Source organism: Heliconius melpomene, chromosome 13 (genome assembly GCF_056956725.1).
Source record: "Heliconius melpomene rosina isolate 202511_hmr_F chromosome 13, ASM5695672v1, whole genome shotgun sequence".
NCBI lineage: Eukaryota > Metazoa > Arthropoda > Insecta > Lepidoptera > Nymphalidae > Heliconius > Heliconius melpomene.
Window position 1 is genome coordinate 17253015 of NC_140401.1, and position 19208 is coordinate 17272222.

Here is a 19208-nt window from a genome sequence, read left to right on the forward strand (position 1 = left end):
TATTTAACAATCACAGTGTTATCACTTTTGATATATACTAGAAATAACTATAGTGTAGTAAATATACTATAGTTATTTCCATAAGTTGTTTGATAATAGTAATAGTTAGGATGTAATTGTAGTTTTAAATCCCCACAAAGCTTAATTTTTATGGTTGACATATTTTTACTTTTTTGTAACTTTATCTTAGCCTCACGCTGTATCCCACACATAGCAGGGTAAGCACAGGGAACCTAGTGTTAAAACACTGTGAACTGAGAACACAGTGTCTTGGCTTGTCTAGGAAATCGAACCCACAACCTGTAGCCTTCGTGTGTCTTGTATGTGCGCATATATTATTTGTTCATTACAATATTATTTAAACAAAGTAATTTTTTTTCATCAGCGTCGGAAATAATTTTTTATTCAATTTAAAAAATACGGGGTTATTTGAAAAGGAAATGTTGACAACTTAAAATTTTAATAATAAATGTGGAGATGGTTTTTTTTACACACAAAATAATTTATTATATTTAATAATTTATACATAAAATAATCTTTTCATTATTGTATAATGTTTTAATTAAAAATAAATATTAGTTGCACATAATTTTTTGACATAATAAATTCTTTTTTATTTTAATGAAAAGTGTTATTATTATGATGAAAATATTGGACGGATTATATTAAACGTATTCTGATCACAAATTTACATAAACCCATTGGTACATATACTATAACAATATTTATTCTATTTAACGCATATTACACCCTTAGAATTAAATTCAAACTCTGGCCGCCATCCGCACATCACTATTGTCATAACTAGCAACACTAGTGACGTGCTCTCGTACGTGCGCGCGCACTAGCGACACGTACTCATGGGGGTGGGCGGGGTAGTGCATCACATGCGCCGAGTCGGGCCAACACTGCCATGTACACTGAAAGGGTGAATGAACAATTATTGTACTTGAATATCTATATGAACATTATATTTTTTATATGCGTAATATTTTCTCTATATTAATTTTTATCGTTTTTATTGAAGGGAGAAGTAGCAACCTAGTGATACATTCAATTCACACATTTAAACTACCAAAGGCTTAACAAAAGTCCTAATTAGGTCCTAGTTTTTAATGTCAGGTAACTATTATTATGACAGTTGCTACTTATATTCAAAAAGTATATACCCATAACATTCACCTTCACTTCAAATCGATTTACCTTACACAAAGTAATCTACCACGAGGTACTAATAGAAACATACCTGAATACCCATATCCAGCCATATATTATAAGCTCTTCGTATCCTCTTCTCATTCCCCACTGGGTCCAAGCTGGACAGCAGGAACAGAGAGGGCGCGCGGCAGGGAGTCCTATAGTACGTCTCGCAAGCTGTCTGATAGTGGACTGTTGCTATGTTCTTGAATAGCTTTATGTATGACCTGGAAAAGTTAATAGATATAGAATAAATTTTGCGGGACACAGCGTGAAGCTGATTTTAAACATGAAATTCGTGAATAAAGTGGGGAACGGACTGTTAAGATAATCCGGCAGAGGGAACCTGGTGTTAATTTATCTTGTAAAATGCTATAGCCCAAGTATTCTGAAACGTTTTTTTAAGAAATTCGGTTACATACTATTAAATTTCCATCAATTGCTATTAGGGTAAAATAATATATATTTTTTAACTCTACCATCAGCAAAAAAAGCTAAATGATTACTTACTTAATCAAATACTTAGTTGCAATTTGTCCTATTTTATTATTAGGGAAGAGTGCGAGCGGCACCCCCACCTGCACTTCCGTTATATCAGCGACAGAGTCCCATACTTGTGCCTCTACACGATCTAAGGCTTGTTGATACCTAAATGTGAGAATTAAAGATTAAATAAAACAAACAGAAGAACGGGAACGTCTCCTTTGCCTATTCCGCATTGTGCGGGATACAGCGTGAAGCAGATAAAATAAACAAAACTTAATATATTTGAATGACTTATATTACATGGCTATGGTAAAATTGGATAGTGAAAAATGCTTTTTACAGAAACAAATGTCTTAGATGGGAAAGGCTTTAGTTGTGTTAGACTTTAGTGTGACAAAATTACTAACTCAGAAGGCTTGTATTTTTTTCAGCTTCAATGTATATCCCGCACACATCAAAGTAGGCAGAGAGAGCCTAGAGTTCCCCACTTTTCGCACGGTTGTGCGACTGCGCCACGACGATGTCTCTATTCTTTTCTTTTATCTTATTTTATTAATTGAATCGAAGTGAAGCTTATAGCTTATAATTCTCTAGGTGCTCACGGTAGAGAATACAAATATAAAATAATATTTCTACAGTTTTTAATCGCTTGGTCTCTCGTATATAGCTTCCACCTAAATATGATGTTAATGCATTAATAGCAATAATTTAAATAAATTTTAATTATGTATGGAGTATAAAGTAATAAATTTCTTCGTTTTTGTATATAGTCGCGAAACGCTAACGATTTACGATGTGACATTGCAAAATGTACTAAATTTACATTGTAAATTATTCGATACCTACCAGTGACTAGTGTTATACTCTGAGGATGTCCTTTATTTTATTTAAAGTAAATTTGACTAGATAATATAATCTGCTCGTGGAAAAGTGGGATTTTTAAACGATTTAAATAAAAAAATCTTTCACCAAAAGCGGGATATAGAAGAAAATATATATATAAATATATGTAGGGGAATTGTGCTTAAGATGACATAATTTTTGTTTGAAGACAAATATTTCAAATAAATAAAGTCATCTGAGAACAGCATATTGCGTATACTATTATATATTTCATAATCAACGAAATTATTTTAGTTTCAGAACAATCATCTTTCAAACATCATAAAAACAAACAAAAATCTCACTTAGGTCGACCAGTGTAAGACGAAATAAATATCTACAGGGTAAAATGACATACTTAGTATGTGGCATAAAAACGCCATCATTATTTGTCGAGCATAGTTCACAAATAAATAGTTTCTTCATTGCTGGGGGGCTTTTAAACAGTATTTCACAGGCCAGATTCATACATGTTGCAAATTTTATGAGGTTGGATTCCGTTTTCAGTCACTTCCTTTTCCAAAAGGGGAATAAGCTTCGTCACTTGCGGCTATTGAATGCCCTTACTCTAGCAGCCTTATCCATGTCTTCTTGTGACCAATATATATTCGTTTGTAATTGCCAGGCATTTTGTAGGTAAAGCAAAAAAAATACATCGATTCTATTTATAAGGGTAAGATAGTATGCCATCTTATACTCACGTTTTGTATGTCATCTTACCCAATAGATATATGAATTTAATTTTAATCGTTGTGACAAAAGGTTATAGGTTAGGATGCGCTTTTAGCGTTAGTTGTGTCATATAATAATCCTATTTTACATTTATAATTAGTTCAAATAGAAAATCTTTATCTTACATGTCTTTTCACCATCAAGCAAAAGCGAAAGAAAAATTTGTTGCAATTGAAAATAACGAAAACATGAATTACTTGCCCATCTGCATTCACTTTCAGCCATACTGAATTTAAGCACTAGCTGCATCTACAGACACTCTCTAAAACGTCACAAGATCGCACTTAGCGCTAATAGTTTCATCAATATTGGTAGTGTGTCATCTTATCATAGTATGCCATCTTGAGCACAATTCCCCTAGTATTTTTTTTTTATTTCATATCCATTTATTATTGACATATATAACTATAATAACTGTTTCCCACCTAAGGCAGTTAAGTCTTTAGTGGCCACCTGCGGAATTGTTAGTAACTCATTAGGAAATTTAAGGAATAAGAAAGATTTCTCAAATACTTACTCCACGGAAAGCTGTCACTCGGGACATTAATTTTTCAAATGAAAGAACAGTCTGAAATATTATTCGAACCCACTACCTTTTCCTTACAATTGCTATAAGAAACGAGGGTTAACTATTATAGAATACCTGTCATTCTCCTTCATAGCGTGCACCATAGCCTCTGACCATACGTAACCACCGACGGAGAAGCCGTGCACCACGTACGAGTGGTCGTTAGCTGCCATTATGTTTATGAGGTCTTTACTTATAAGCTGCAATAAAATAACATTAATACAGTTACTTGTGTTTTGACACTATGGCTCGAATATAATATTTATTTTTTAACACCTTTTTTATTAGTTTCATGTAGCCCGCATATCGCAGGAAAACTACTGGTAAGACATTTCATTTCTCTGCTTCTCCTCACTTTTGTGGACTCAATGCAGTGTTTTGCCTCTTTACCAGGGTTAAGAAATCAAAATATTAAATATTTTATTTCCTCGGGATCGAAGCCACAACCTAGTGCGCTTACGGTCACACGCTTAGGCCTCAAAAAGATGTAATATATCCCTCCTCACCTTTGCTCCTTTCTTTGGCCACATTAGTTGCCAGGGTTCGCAGGAAACGCGCATTACATCGAAACCCTCTTCTAAATATATATTCGCGTACTTCATAACCTGTTTGTGCCCGGCCAGCAGCCAGTTCAACATTATACATATTGGTCTATCTGTTTGTCGTTTTATCCTAATAACAAAAATATATATCTACTTATTATAAGTTATCATCATTTTTAATTTAGTAAAAAAATAACTAAATATTTTTGTTTTATGTCATGAAAATGATAATTTTTTTTTTTTTAACCTTTTTTAATTAATATGCGACCGTGAGTTCGTTCGTTCAAAGGCACCTTATATTTTCATTTACATTTATGTAAAAAGATTGTAGTGATTGATTGCAATATTTATTAGTTTTCTTTAAATAAAAATAAGAACTAATATTCTATTGAGAATATTATAGCGAAGTATCCACTTTCTTTTCGTATGTTACTTGCTCACCTAAATGGGGAAACAAATAATAAGGCCGTCGTGGGGCAGAGGCGCCAGCGGCCGGGAGTAAACGCGAAACTTTAGGGTTCGAATCCCACTTTGAGAAATGAGATATTTAATATTTTGATTTCCTCGTTATGGTAACGAGGCAAAGCGCGTCGTTGAGTTTCACCACTCAACATGTAATGCCTCGAGAATTAGGTTGAAAGTGGGGAACGGAATGTCTTAACAGTAGGTTCCCTCTTCCCACCCTGCTGTGACTATGTATGCTATACGGCGTGAGGTTAAAAAATCATTTCATTGAATATTCAGCACCACTGTCCCATAGAGTATGTAAGGCCTGTAACGTTTTTACTTCATTCGCAAAATTAACGTTTTTTTAGCATTATTTTTATTATCATAAATTATCTTTTTAATAAAGTAAAAAATATATATTTGGTAATAGTTTATTTTGTTACGGAGATGATAAATTATAATTTTTAACGAATTTTAAATACGAATATTTTCAAGTTTCAAGGCCATCATTAGTGTGTAAAATTAGAAGCCTATAGGAATTTTTGGCGTATCTTTTAGTTTTATTTGTAAAAAAATAAGTGCATTAACTAGGGGAATGTTTTTATTCTTTATTCTATAGTCAGTCTACAATAAGTGTATCTTGTATGAAAAGTAATAATTTTTTTCGTTTTTTTTTTGCGTCGTATAATCATTAAGTTTTGTATTGAATACTTACTTCATTGTCTTTTTGTCTAGTTGAATTTTGTCATCATCATTAGATATGTACAATATATTTTTAGTGATAACTTGCGTGTGCGCATTGCGATGTAGCAACCCCGGTATGTAGCGTAGACTGAGAGGTGGAAGCATTACGCCAAAATGCTGAAAAAGCAAAATTACATATATTTTTTTAGCTTCACGCTGTATCCTGTACATAACAGAGTGGGCAGAGGGAACTTAGTGTTAAGACACTTCATTCCCATCAAGACACTTCCGTTCCCCACTTTCCACCGAAATGGTGAATTTAGTGGCGAAACTCAACGCTGCGCATTGCCTCATTACCAGAGCGACGAATTTAAAATGTTAAATATTTCATTTCCCCGAATGGGAATCCAATATCCAACCCACAACCATAGCGTTCACAGTATAATTCCGCATATATATTTTCAATATACTTCCGCCACTGGGTGCCCCCCACTGGGTGCCTACTCTGTTATGGGGTAGAAAGGTATTAGCTCCATTCTTTTTATTTTAATTCTATAATTTGGGAAAACAAATTTGGTATCCTTAAAGAGTACAGCCGGAACAGAAGTATCTTAATATAAACGGAGTGAGGACAGTCTTAACACTAGGTTTCCAGCGCAAACTACCGAATTAAGAAAACAGGAAAAAATGGATTATTTCGGTTATCCAAAAAGCTTAAAACGATTTTTATATGAGTTTATGTTTCATATCTTTATTTTAAATGTAGATTGAATTTTAATTTCAACTTTTTATTGTTCATTAAATCATTATACCGTAACAGATTTAAAAACGTGATATTGGAGGCGTTTCTAAATGTAATGGAACAATTATTTTTATTTTTTTTATTTTTTGTCTGTTTGTCTATTTCGTTTGTTCACGCTTATCTCAGAAACGGCTATACCGATTTAAATGCATTTCATTTTTGCATTTTGGTCCTTATTCCGTTGATATTTAATGCTAGTTTTATGTAATAAATGAGTACAAAAAAAGTCACGTCAATATACCTAAAGTTTTATTGAATTGCTTGAAACTTTAGTTTCGATGCACGATAATCCGAGAGCAATTCAGATCAATAATTGAATAATTGATGCTCTCGCTCGAAGTTAAGATATTTTAATCTTCCTCTGGTAAGGCAAAGCGTAACGTTAGTTTTCTCGAATTGGAATATAGAGGGCGTTGACGGAAGTTAGATCGCGCTATCGTTACGTTCATATTGAATTTGCATTATTCGGAGACTTGGAAAATTTGGTTCTCTGCCTACCCTTAAAGTGGGGAATGAAATATTTATAATTTTTGAATATACAGCATATAAGTTTTATATGCTGTAACAAAAACAAAACAAATAATAATTTAATTAAAACTAGAAAATTACTCGTTTTCCTAAACTGGGAGTCGGCCCGTCGAGGGATGCCCTATGTTAGAAAAACATCTATGTTTATTTACTTTATTTTAAAATTAACAAAATACAGATTTTTAAAACTATATAATTATCTTTTTCATTTAAGCAATTGCTTATTATTTGTTGTGTTGACCAAATATTGTCTGTTGAAAATTGAAATTACTGTGATTTTATCAAAATAAAAATTAAACCTACCTGTTTTATTATCATTTTCCTTACAATGGTGGATTTTCAAATCTAAAGTATATGTAATTGTATTTAATTTATTCATGAATTTTAATTTAATTTAACATATAAATAATTTAATATGTATTCTTATTGTTTGTTTTTATATTATATTGTAACGTTAAGCCGAGTATGTCAGCCAAAGCCATGCCAGCCAGCCAGTCATGCCCGCCATAGAGCCGAGCCAGCCTATGCCGACATTGACAGTTGCCATGCCAGCTAGCCAGTCGTGACCGCCATAGAGCCGAGCCAGCCTATGTTGTCAATGACAGTTGACGTTTCATTGTTCGGAGAGTGGGAAGAAGTGTATAAATTAGCTGTGTAACGCATTCGGAGTTGATTTTGTATCGTGTACGCTTGTAAGCCGAATCTCTGTCAAAGCTTATAACGAAATATAAGAAGTGTTGATTCATCGGTGTGTTTTTATTTCCCTTCTGTTTCACTCAGAAGTGGGATGAAGCGCAATCGCTCGGATAATATCGGCAGAGGCGTCCGCCGTGCAGAAGAGCTGCCTACAAATCAAGAAGAATATGAAACAGATAACGATAATGACGTGTCACCACCACCCGCCAGAAAAATGTTAAAACATCTGCTAGTGAACGAGGTCGACAGGGCGATACGTGATCTTGATCAAGAGGGTGAGACGTTCGGTCGAGCGAAGAATCATCGTGCAGCGTCGCTGATTCCTGAATTTGATCCCGAAGGCGAAGATTGCACAGTGTCAACGTGGCTAAAGAAGATTGAACAGCTTGGAGATATACACAATTGGAGTGACGACATTAAATCATTTTATCTGCAAGATAAACTTCACGGTCAGGCTCGTAAATGGTACAATAGACTCGACGAATACAATTATACGTGGGGTGAATGGAAACAAATGTTATTGCGAGCATTTCCCAAACATCGTGATTATAGTGCTTTATTGGACGAGATGATGCAACGAAAGAAATTGCCCAGTGAGACAATGACCAAATATTACCAGGACAAAGTGGCTATGTGTTTTCGGTGTAAACTATCGGATAGTGCTAGTGTTTCGTGTATTATTCGCGGTCTACCCCCCTCGTTGCAACCTAACGCACGTGCATTCCAATGTGTACGACCAGATGAACTTTATGAAGCTTTTCTTTGTGCTCTCGACGACTATCGTGGATCGACATCTGAAGTTAGAGTTCCCCGCAATGAGCTCAAACAATTACAACCTGTAGAGAAGGAAATCAACCCAGACATTGACCCGTGTCCTCGTTGCAAAAAGGTAGGTCACCTATTACGTAATTGTACACTACCAGATCAACGTATTTGTTTTAAATGTGGGGCTCAAGGTCATATTGCTACTCATTGTCAGAGCTCTCAAACTAATCGCGAGCCTCTGAAAAGTAATAATGTTAAAGACATTAAATTGCTACAAAATTATGATAATACTTACAAGAAGGTAGTAAAGGTTAACGGGGTATTTGTAAAAGCCTACGTAGACACCGGGAGCCAAGTGAACGTTATGCGTAACCAAATAGCTAAGTTGCTTTCTCTTGAAGTTATACCTTCACGAACAATTTTAAAAGGATTTTCTGGAGGTTTCCTTACAAGCCACGGTGAAGTGAAATTCGACCTTGATATCGATAACATTCTTATACCATGTAGCGCATACTTGACAGATGTTGAGATGGGAGACATTGACCTATTGATCGGACAGCCAGTGATTAACTCTGATAATATGTCGCTTATTGTAAGCAACGGTACAGCTACACTACACAGACAAGATCCTGACTTCACAACTGGAATTAATGTCGAGGAAGATCCTCAGAGGTTTAAAGTGTTGACATCATGCCAAGAGACATTGTCACCCGGAATTTCAATTATAAAAATTCTTGTCCCTGGAAATGACGAGAATGTAAATGTCTGCACGGCCGCACGTCATCATGATTTGCAAGGCGTGTGTTATTCATTACCCGCCACTTTACTCCGAGGAAGCCAGGGTTATATGAAAGTCATGAACAACGGTGACAAGGACATTGTGTGGGAAGCTGGACAAGTTCTGACCCGAGCAGAACGGTGTGAGGAGCCTACTACAGCCAGCCAGGTTAGTTGCAAAGCCATGCTATTATTTTCTAGTTTGCCTATTTTATCTCACATGCTTAGTTTGTGTAAAGTGTCCAGTTTGTCAGATAGGGATAAATCAATAAATATGTTAAATATTTTTGATAGTAGTAATAGCAATACTTGTATAGGCGGCGTATTATTAAACGATATAAAAATAGGGAATGTAAATGATAACCAACGTCATAATTTATTAAATATTTTATTTCCATATCGAGATAGTTTTCCAAGTAGTATTAAAGATCTCGGCTGTACTAAATTAATACAAATGGAAATAAGACTTTATCACGATCAGCCTATATATCGTCAACCGTATAGGTATTCCCTTAGTGAACGCGAAATAGTAAAATCTAAAGTTAATTGTTATTAGGTGCAGATATTATTAAAGAATCCGAATCTATTTATGCTTCCCCGGTAGGGTTAGTGAAGAAAAAGAATGGTTATGGTAGGTTATATATAGATTACCGTGCGCTCAATGCTGCAACAATAAAAGTTAAATATCCGTTACCTAATATTGAAGTTCACATATCTAAGCTAGTACTTATCTAAGAGACTTATAAAACAGCTTTTATTTGCCAAGAATGAGTGATTTGAGTATTTAAGAGTTCCTTTTGGTTTAGCCAATTCTCCATCCGTATTCATGCGTTTAATTAATATTTTTTTTGAAATAAATTAACGTTAACTCAATTCAGAATATGTTATTTCAGTGTCAGTTCCGCAAATGAGATTTTAGCATTTTTAGATGATATTTTCCTACCCTCGGTTGACATTAAATGTGGATTTAAAATATTGGAGATTGTTTTATCTAAGTTTCGAGCGAAAAATCTTAAATTAAATATGAAAAAAAATGTGCATTTTTACAAGACAAAGTGATGTATTTAGGACATGAAATTTCTGAGGATGGAGTCAGACCATCCGAGTCAAAAATCATTAACCGCAGTTTCTCAGTTTCCGGTGCCTAAAACCGTTCACGAAATACGGCAATTTATAGGTCTTTGCAGTTACTTTCGGAAATTTATTTATAAATTTGCACAAATAGCCCGCCCGTTAACCGATCTTACAAAAAAAAATATGTCCTGGGTATGGAATACAGAGCAATCTAGTAGTTTGGAAAAATTAAAAATGTATTTGTGTTCCTAGCCCGTATTGGCACTTTATGATCCCTCACTTCATACAGAAATAAATACAGACGCGTGTAAAGTTTGAATAGCAGGCATATTATTACAAAAACAATTGGATAAATCGTTATATCCCATTTTAGCCGTGTAACCTCTCCCGAGGAAAATATATATCATAGTTATGAGCTTGAAACACTAGCAGTGGTAATAAGTCCAGGTACGACGTACCGGTCTCGGATAGGGTAGAAGAGCCGATTCAGGTTAGGTGAACTAAAGCAAGACAACGTATAGTAACTTTGATAAACGTCGTAAAAATTGTAATGTTTACCGAAAGGGTGACTTAGTTCTCTGGAAGCAAGCTCCTACTAGTAGCGCTGTTAGGGTTAATTGAAAGTTAGACATCTATTCAGGGCCCTATATCGTGATTAGAGTTGTTGGCAATGACAGATATAGGATTGGAAGTATCAAGGGGTTAAGAGGGGTATAAACATTTCGTAGGGTTAGTGTCCGCCGATTTTATAAGGCCATACCGCAGTGTAGCTTCTATATCTGATAGTGCCAGCAGTTCTGATGACCACAGATGAGGCACAGAAGATCTAATGTTTTACTTGAAAGTTAACCATATTATTGTGTTCCCATTGCGGGAGCAATTGTTACAGGATGGCCGATTGTAACGTTAAGCCGAGTATGTCAGCCAAAGCCATGCCAGCCAGCCAGTCATGCCCGCCATAGAGCCGAGCCAGCCTATGCCGACATTGACAGTTGCCATGCCAGCTAGCCAGTCGTGACCGCCATAGAGCCGAGCCAGCCTATGTTGTCAATGACAGTTGACGTTTCATTGTTCGGAGAGTGGGAAGAAGTGTATAAATTAGCTGTGTAACGCATTCGGAGTTGATTTTGTATCGTGTACGCTTGTAAGCCGAATCTCTGTCAAAGCTTATAACGAAATATAAGAAGTGTTGATTCATCGGTGTGTTTTTATTTCCCTTCTGTTTCAATATTTTATTTTCGTTCTTCTTAGTGATGTCACGTGTTGTTTAATATATTTACCCATAATATATATTTGCATAACTATTTTCATTAGTAAGTATTGCGCGTCATTAGGTTTTCAAACTAACTCTATCTAATTCGGGCGGAGAGCTGGAAATTGGAAAATCTGGAAAGTGGGTGATGTATCCCGCACACAGCAGGGTAGGCAGAGTAGGTAAGCGGTCTCTCATCGTTAAGGATTATTATTGTATTGTTAAAAATATATGTCTTATTTCGTTATTTTAATCGCAAAAATATGTATTTTTATTCAATTTGTAGCATGTAAATAATAGCTCCATACCAAACAATGTCTCTATTATGTTTATTATCTTAAGTGCCTCTTATGTTTGCAATAATAATGATGTGAAACAAGAAACAGAAGAAAATGTCCAATGTCCAATAGCTGTACATCTTCGTATACATTTTATATATATATATGTTTTATCTAATTATATATACACTAGCGGCCCCCCGCGGCTTCGCCCGCTTGAACTACATGATCATTCATTTAATATACAGAATTGACAGTCAAATGTGTTGATGAATAACTTTATTTACTCGGTCAGAAACAGCCTTCAATGTTAAATTATTGATCGATTAAAATAATATTAAACAATATTAGAAGAGGACTTAGATAATATTAAACTAAAAAAACAAGCGGGCAAAACTACGCAGGGGCACCTCGTAGAAATAAAACTAAAAAGTGTACTATTTTAGTATTGAATGCACTTTCTATTCTATTTAATGGACTTCACACTAATGACATCCAAGTCTCTAAGCACATTTTATGAGCATTCCGTTATCACACACAAAATTGGAACCTGTTATAGATATAGCCTTTGGGCCTGCCAAGAAAAGCACTAAGTCAGCAATTTCTTCTGGCCTTGATACTTTATTTAGCACAGTTTTTTGGTTAAAGCACTCCCATGTTGTTTCTAATTTGGAATTTTCCAAAAGACTGGTTATCACAGGTCCTGGGCTAATAGCGTTGACTCGAACTCCCTGGGGGCCGAGCTCAGTCGCTGCACAAACAGTAAAATGGTTTAAAGCAGCTTTAGAAACGCTATAATTCATTATTCCCGAATGAAAAGGACTCATCTGACCAGCAATACTAGAAATATTGACGACATTGCCTTTAGTCTTTATTAAATGTGGTGTGGCCAAGCTTGTTAGAAAAACAACAGCTCGAAGATTAATGCTCATAATCTTATCGAAATATTTCATAATACTGCCATCAATGAGACTTCCGGGACCTAGACCTATTCCAGCGTTGTTGATAAGAACGTCGATTTGACCGTATTTTTCAATGGTTTTCTCAATTATACTCTTAAGAGCAACATCATCTGCTACATCAGCAACTACAACTAAGGAGTTCTTGCACTTTTTTGCAACAGCTGAAAGGTTTTCTTCATTTCTTCCCACAAGTACAACACGAGCGCCCTCAGAGCTGAATGCTACAGCAGTCGTTGCACCGATACCAGAACTAGCACCAGTCACTATCACAACTTTATTAGAGAAACTCATAATGCTGTTCTTATAGAAGATGCCAAAAAACTGAACTGTATGGATCTTTTCACATTAATATATTCTCCTTAAAGGGTATAGATAACTATTATGAAACCATTTAAAAGCTAGCATCATTAATTATGTTTGTTAATGTCATGAACATATAATAGAAGAAGAATAACGCGGACCATTAAGTCAAAGTAAAGTCGTTTCTTAATTACCATTGTACAAGTAGGCCAAAAAAAATAAAAAATAATATTTTGGTGCACATATCGCACATTGATAAGAAGACCACCACTAGGCTAGGCACTACGAAAAATTGCGTTTTTCTATTAGAAATGCTCTCTCGTAAACATATCGTTACTATTCGCAAAACTAAATTTTTCGTATATCTAGTGGTGGTCTTCGTGTCAATGTGTCAAGTCGCCTTTGGAACTTTCCTTCCGGAAAGTTATCAAGTAAAGAATGAAGGTAAATATAACAAAAGTCTGTAATATACAAAATTTTGTCTAATAACTTATGTATCACATGTATAGTCTATAGATAAGATAAGTTTCAATTTAGATTAATTTATTAAAGTTAATTAAATAAAAATTTGATCATTAAATTTGCATTTACAAGTGTCATTATGTAATTATTTTAAATACAGTTGTTAGCAATGACGGTTTATGATAAAAAAATATTTATGAGGCCATCTCTGGCTCAGGTGCTACTGCAAACGCCATGGTTCGATCTCCGCAGTGAAAAGAGTTAGGTACTAACATTTCCATTTTCTCGCAGGCAAAGCGCGACTTTTAATTCCGCTGCTTAACACGCCGTGACTCGAAAATTGAACGAAAAGTGGGGAAAGAAGTGCCTTAATACATATTAAGTGCCTTTTACTTACCCAACCATGCGGGATACAGCGTAAAAAAATATTTAAATTATATAAAATACCTACTATGTATAACTTTCGATCAGAGGGAGAGAAAGTGTCTACATTCTGTTATTGTTATTTAATTTTTTAATTATAAACGAGACAACAATTATAAAAGTATTACTATTATAACTAAAACGTTCAAGAAGGGAAAATCTGTACGATACATAATAATACAATACATAATATAAAATGTGAACCATTTTAAAAACAAGCTTTCTAGATTATTTTTTGTCATAGTGTATTATGTTTTGAAAGTGGGGTACGGATTATCTTAGGTACCCTCATCATCAGGATCACCTTAGATACCCTCTGCATACGCTATTGCGGGATACAGCGTGAAGCTGCTTTCATAACATAACTAAAAATAAATATTTTACTTTACGTTACAATCGTGAAAACTATTCGTGGATTTCGATTTACTTTATTAAATTTATTTCGATACAGTTTCAAAATCTATCTTAATTTTGCCAGACAGATTTTTTTATTACAATTCAAATAAATTTTCAATTTCTTACCTTCAGACTTTTGGTTCTGAACGAATAAACGACAACTTTTAAAATATTTTGTACAGTTAAATAGTAATTTAATATTACACTTTTAACAATTAATGTTTTAAATATCACTTTATTTTCATGTAATTTATTTTATTCATCAACGTAGGTTAGCTGTACTCTCGTATAACGCAAAAGGCGTACTGCTGTTAGCACTGGCTGCTCCACGATATCAATAAAAATATTTAATTATATTTATTCTGTTTCATTTAAAATATGATTTGTACTTTAAATTTATTATCAAAATTAAATTCAAATCTATTTTTCATTCGTTTTGAGACACTCGATCTAAATTTAAGAGGACAAAAAAGGGACGCCAGTCTGAAGAGAGGGACTAAAGTAATGGCTTGATTTTTAAAATCTCAGGAGAATGTTTACAAATGTAAAAAATAGAAAAGAATATTTTGAAAATACTTTTTTATTTTTTTAGCTTTACATATCAAGGAGTGGCAGAAGGATCCTGGGAATTTAATGTTTAGACACACCGCTCCCCATTAAGGAGTTGCATTCCGTTGTTTAATGCTACGAACCAGAGTGAAAATGAATATATTAAATATTTCATTCCCCCTGAGTGGGAATAGAAGCCACAAGCCCACAACCATCGTATATCTGTCTCTCTATATATACACAGTTAGTAATATAATATACCTGTATTGTATAGATATGTTATATCTGTAATTAATACAAAATTAACTGGACATATAATAGAATTTGCTTAACCTAAGTACCTTTTGTGAAGGCCACGGGGAAGTGTGATTATAATAAACTAACACGCGATTCATTTTCGTTTCACTGCACATTACATTGTTTCTCAATATGTAAGTAGTTATAAGCAGTCTTGTAATTGGGTAAATTAAGACAGTTTAAAAATGTATTTCTCCATTAGCTAGGCCCGCAAATGTAAGTACAAAAAAATATGAAAAATTCCGGCGAAAAGTGGGTATCGGGGTGTGTTGACACTAGGTTCCTTCTGCCTACTGCTATATGCAAGATATTCGATTCGTATCCCCACTTGATGAATGTTGACATTTCATTTCGCTTCCTTGTTCTAGGGCGAGAGTTCCAGGCGAGCAATACATAATGTTTTTGTATTACTTACTAGGAAATGAAAAAAAAAGTGATTCTTCACTGTATCTTCTCTACATACTCCGCAATATAATCGAAATGCAAAATAAACAGTAAGTGAGTAAAGTTTATGAGTTACAATGTAGTGAATCGCATTTAGATGCATCATAGTAAGTCGTTAATTATTTAATTACAATTATTAACAATACACTTACAATGTACACGAGTGATTACATAAATACCTTATTTTTTAATAAAACAATGGCAGTAAATTTTTCTTAATTAATTTATAGCTCTTTATAATTTTCTATCATATAACGTTCTAGTTATAGAGGCCATGATGGCGCAGACCAGATCATCGCAGCTTCTGATTATAAACGCGACTGTTGTGGATTCGATTCCCATTAGAGTGATATGTTCACAGCAACAGTGAAACTGCATAAAAATTTTTATTTTACAATGTAATGTTTACAGTCCATCGCTATGAGGTTCTACGATGACCAATCTATTCTATTACAAATAAAATTTCAATTTTATAAATTTTACTAACACTTTAGTAAATAAATATTAATTAAATTATTATGTCTGGCTTCATTTCTACTACTAGACTAATATCTTATTCATTTAGATATTATAATAAAACCAGTTACTATAAAATTGAAATGGTCACAAAAAGCCGCTAGTGAAACGCGAATGATAAAACTAGGAAAACTTGTAGTTACAGACTTGTTCCCCGCCACTTAAAGCTATAAATAATTAAACACCATCGTAGTACAGTTGAAAACTAGAAAATGTATACGCATTAGATATGGGTTCAATTTCCGATTCTTTTTTTTTTTAAATATTTTTTGCTTATTTATCTAGTATGGTTAAAATATTACGGCCTTGGGTCGTTCCATCAAATACAAAAGGCGAGAGGAGAGTAGTGTCCTTATTATTCAGGAAGTGAAGCACCGTAGTGACGTTTCGACACCAAAATGTGGCGTTGAGTTGCGCCACTCACACGCAATGTCAGGAAATTGGGCAGAAAGTTGTGAACGGAGTTTCTTAACACGAGATTACCTGTGCCTACCCTGCTAAATGCGGGATATAACGTCAAGCTAAAAAAATACTGATGATGTAAGTATCACTCAAATTGTCCCAAGAAAAAATGAAAACCAACAGTGGAAACGGAAACTTACTAACATTGTGTATGGCAAAAAACTTATACTAAAAAAAATATATTGTAGGCCGGTAATACTAAAAAAAATATAATAAATTAAAAAATGTTTTTATATCTTAGCGTATTTAAAATAACAATTGAGGCAAGTCGTGGCGCAGGCAGGCGTGGGCACAAAGTGTGACTGTGAACGCGAATGGTTGTGGTGATCTCTACTCGAGGAAATTAAATATTTATTTAATTTTATATCGTAATTACTTAAGGTCGTCGGTCCACCTGGTTGGAGTGCCATTCGAGGACCTTACCTTTCTTCCCCATCGGTTGTCGGCCCTCCTGACAATATAGCCTGCCCATTGCCACTTCACCTTGCAGATTTTGGGAGCTGGACGGACGACCTTTAGAAGGCAGCGGAAATCCCCTGGATTTAAAGGGCGCAGGACCGGACGGAGTGGTGAGCAATAGGGGAGGCCTATGCCCAGCAGTGGATGTTGAAAGGCTGATGGATGGATATCGCAATTTTGTTTGCTCTGATGTTGAGGCAAAGCGTGGCGATGAGTTCCGCCACTCAACATGCCTCCAGAATTCGGCAGAAAGTAAAGAACGGAATGTCTTAACACTAGGTTCCCTCTGACTAATACTGAATCACATTAAATATGACTATAATTTAGATATAATTCGTATGAAAAAACCCTAGAAACATTATATTTGATTGTACAATAGTTTTTTTTACCATCATGTGTGTGTGTACTCTGAACAACCTTGAAAAATAGTCAATATTAAAATATATTAATGAAATTATTCTAATGCTTGATTATATATAAAGTATATGATAACCTGACTACTCATTCTAACGTCACAATTGATAATTTTACAGCCACTTTAAAACCGAATAAAATATATTTTGGCTATTTTTTTATGTATGCAAAAATAATTTGTTACTTAAATAAACACCGAGGCCTTTGTGACGCAAGGGCAAAAGCGTGTTACTATAAGCGCCACGGTCGTGGGTTCGATCCCCACTTTTGGGAATGAAATTCCTGCCTCCGGTAACGAGGCAAAGCGCGGTGTTGAGCACCCAACACGCGCAATGTCTCCAGAATTCGGGGGTAAGTGGGGAGCGACGTGCGATACTAGGTAGGTAAAAAATAACGGGCAGAATATTAGACAATCGTGACAGGTTTGCATGCATATATTGAAGCACAGTAATTTTCAATTCTCCGTTCTAGTAAGATAGAGTACGACATGATATTCCGTCACTAATCATACAATGTCTGAAATTCCGACGAAATTATTCTATTTTTTTCAAAGGAAGCAAGAAAAGTAGTCTTGCAAAAAAGTACTTAACCTTTAAGTATGGACGTCGGGTCTGACAGACCAGACAGTTCTACGAATTCAAAAAATCGGCCACTTCTCGGTGGCCTCCGCCACTGAGTCTCTCAGTACCTTTCGTGTTAATGACACAATGAATGTAGATAGCAGTGGTTGTGTCTCTGGGTTCAAAACACGTGAGTATTTAACTTTCTAAACGGGGCCTGGGTCTGTCAGACCCGACGTCCATGTTTCCCATACATGAATGATTTCAAAACGCCATATATTTTTATCATATTACAAAATATACTTTAATATTTTAATTGTATTATTTGTATTCAAATGTTTTTATTATTTTATATCATATATTATTTGGCATTGTTTGTTTTATATTTTAGTAATATAAATATAATTTACCTAAAAAAGCTTCAATTTTTTTAGTTTTTATGAGAAAATCGAAAAAATTATCGACCTAGCACGTCTGGGACAAAAATATCGGTACTTTATAATCAACATCAAACAAAAGAATTGGACGACGACATTTTATAAAGAAAATAGCACTTTATCAAATAAAAAGACGTGTCTCGTATACTAAACTACTCTAAGTATAGAGAATGACTTTGACTCGCGTTTCGCGATCTGATCTATCATTTATTGAACATGAAGCTAAAAAAATAGTTTTGGGTTCTTGAAAAACATGTACACTTTCCCCCAAAAGATATATAGAAAGACAACACATACTTATGTTGACTGCAATCGTCCTGTTAGCCTACAATGTTGAAAGCCATTGTGTATCGAAGTTCAATAGTACCTTATCTTGAGGTGTTGTCAAAATTTTTATTTTATAACATAAGATGATGATGATGATGAAGATAATTTCTTTATTTTTTTTAATTGTTAGACTTTATATTTTGTTAAAAAAATATTTATTTTATTATCTGTCTTTTTTTTTAATGTATTATTTTCTTAAGAGTCAACCCATGTGGCCAAAGACTGAAAATGTGACTTTAAGTTACTTAAATCGTTGTGATGCGTAAACTTTAATAAAAAGCGATTTTATTTATATTGATTTTGCTTGATTTGAGGCTATTCATGTAAACTAAAACATAAAATTGTCTTCTTCCTTTAAAAAACAGCCGGAATATGATCAATAAATACACTGGTCTGACAGACCCGACGTCCATATGTATGTTATAAAAAAATCACGTCCATAGTTAAAGGTTAAAATACACAAAATAAATAGCAAGCCCCTTTTCACTCT

General features: G+C 34.4%; 2 protein-coding genes and 1 long non-coding RNA gene across 4 annotated transcripts; 2 read left to right on the plus strand and 1 right to left on the minus strand.

Moving 5' to 3' along the window:
* Positions 1-109: 109 nt before the first annotated feature.
* LOC146533205 (uncharacterized) lies at positions 110-14582 on the minus strand. Of its 2 annotated transcripts, none has more exons than XM_085195608.1 (7): positions 14380-14582; positions 5570-5715; positions 4372-4537; positions 3941-4065; positions 1708-1845; positions 1247-1424; positions 110-920 (listed from the first exon to the last, which is right to left on the minus strand). In XM_085195608.1, exons 2-7 carry the CDS (start codon positions 5701-5703, stop codon positions 765-767), a joined length of 897 nt encoding a protein of 298 aa, XP_085051734.1. In that variant the 5' UTR covers positions 5704-5715; positions 14380-14582; the 3' UTR covers positions 110-764. The 2 variants fall into 2 exon arrangements, with proteins under 2 accessions (XP_085051734.1, XP_085051733.1); XM_085195607.1 differs by lacking the exon at positions 14380-14582 and adding an exon at positions 7172-7218.
* On the plus strand, positions 7312-11377 carry LOC146533206 (uncharacterized). The gene is made up of 2 exons (XM_085195604.1): positions 7312-9275; positions 11070-11377. Exons 1-2 carry the CDS (start codon positions 7656-7658, stop codon positions 11082-11084), a joined length of 1635 nt encoding a protein of 544 aa, XP_085051730.1. The 5' UTR covers positions 7312-7655; the 3' UTR covers positions 11085-11377.
* A 523-nt stretch (positions 14583-15105) lies between the features above and the next one.
* Positions 15106-16062, plus strand: LOC146533207 (uncharacterized). The gene is made up of 2 exons (XR_014878613.1): positions 15106-15233; positions 15468-16062. It is a non-coding gene; the product is annotated as an uncharacterized LOC146533207 (long non-coding RNA).
* The last annotated feature ends 3146 nt before the right edge of the window (positions 16063-19208 follow it).

Excerpts from the sequence above, each read along its gene's own strand:
- LOC146533205 (XM_085195607.1), bottom strand. Across the intron at positions 4,538-5,569 it reads CTAGACAAAAAGACAATGAA|GATAAAACGACAAACAGATA; the intron begins GTAAGTATTCAA and ends TTTTGTTATTAG. Across the intron at positions 4,066-4,371 it reads GGCCAAAGAAAGGAGCAAAG|CTTATAAGTAAAGACCTCAT; the intron begins GTGAGGAGGGAT and ends ATTTTATTGCAG.
- LOC146533206 (XM_085195604.1), top strand. The coding sequence starts at position 7,656 with ATGAAGCGCAATCGCTCGGATAATATCGGCAGAGGCGTCCGCCGTGCA.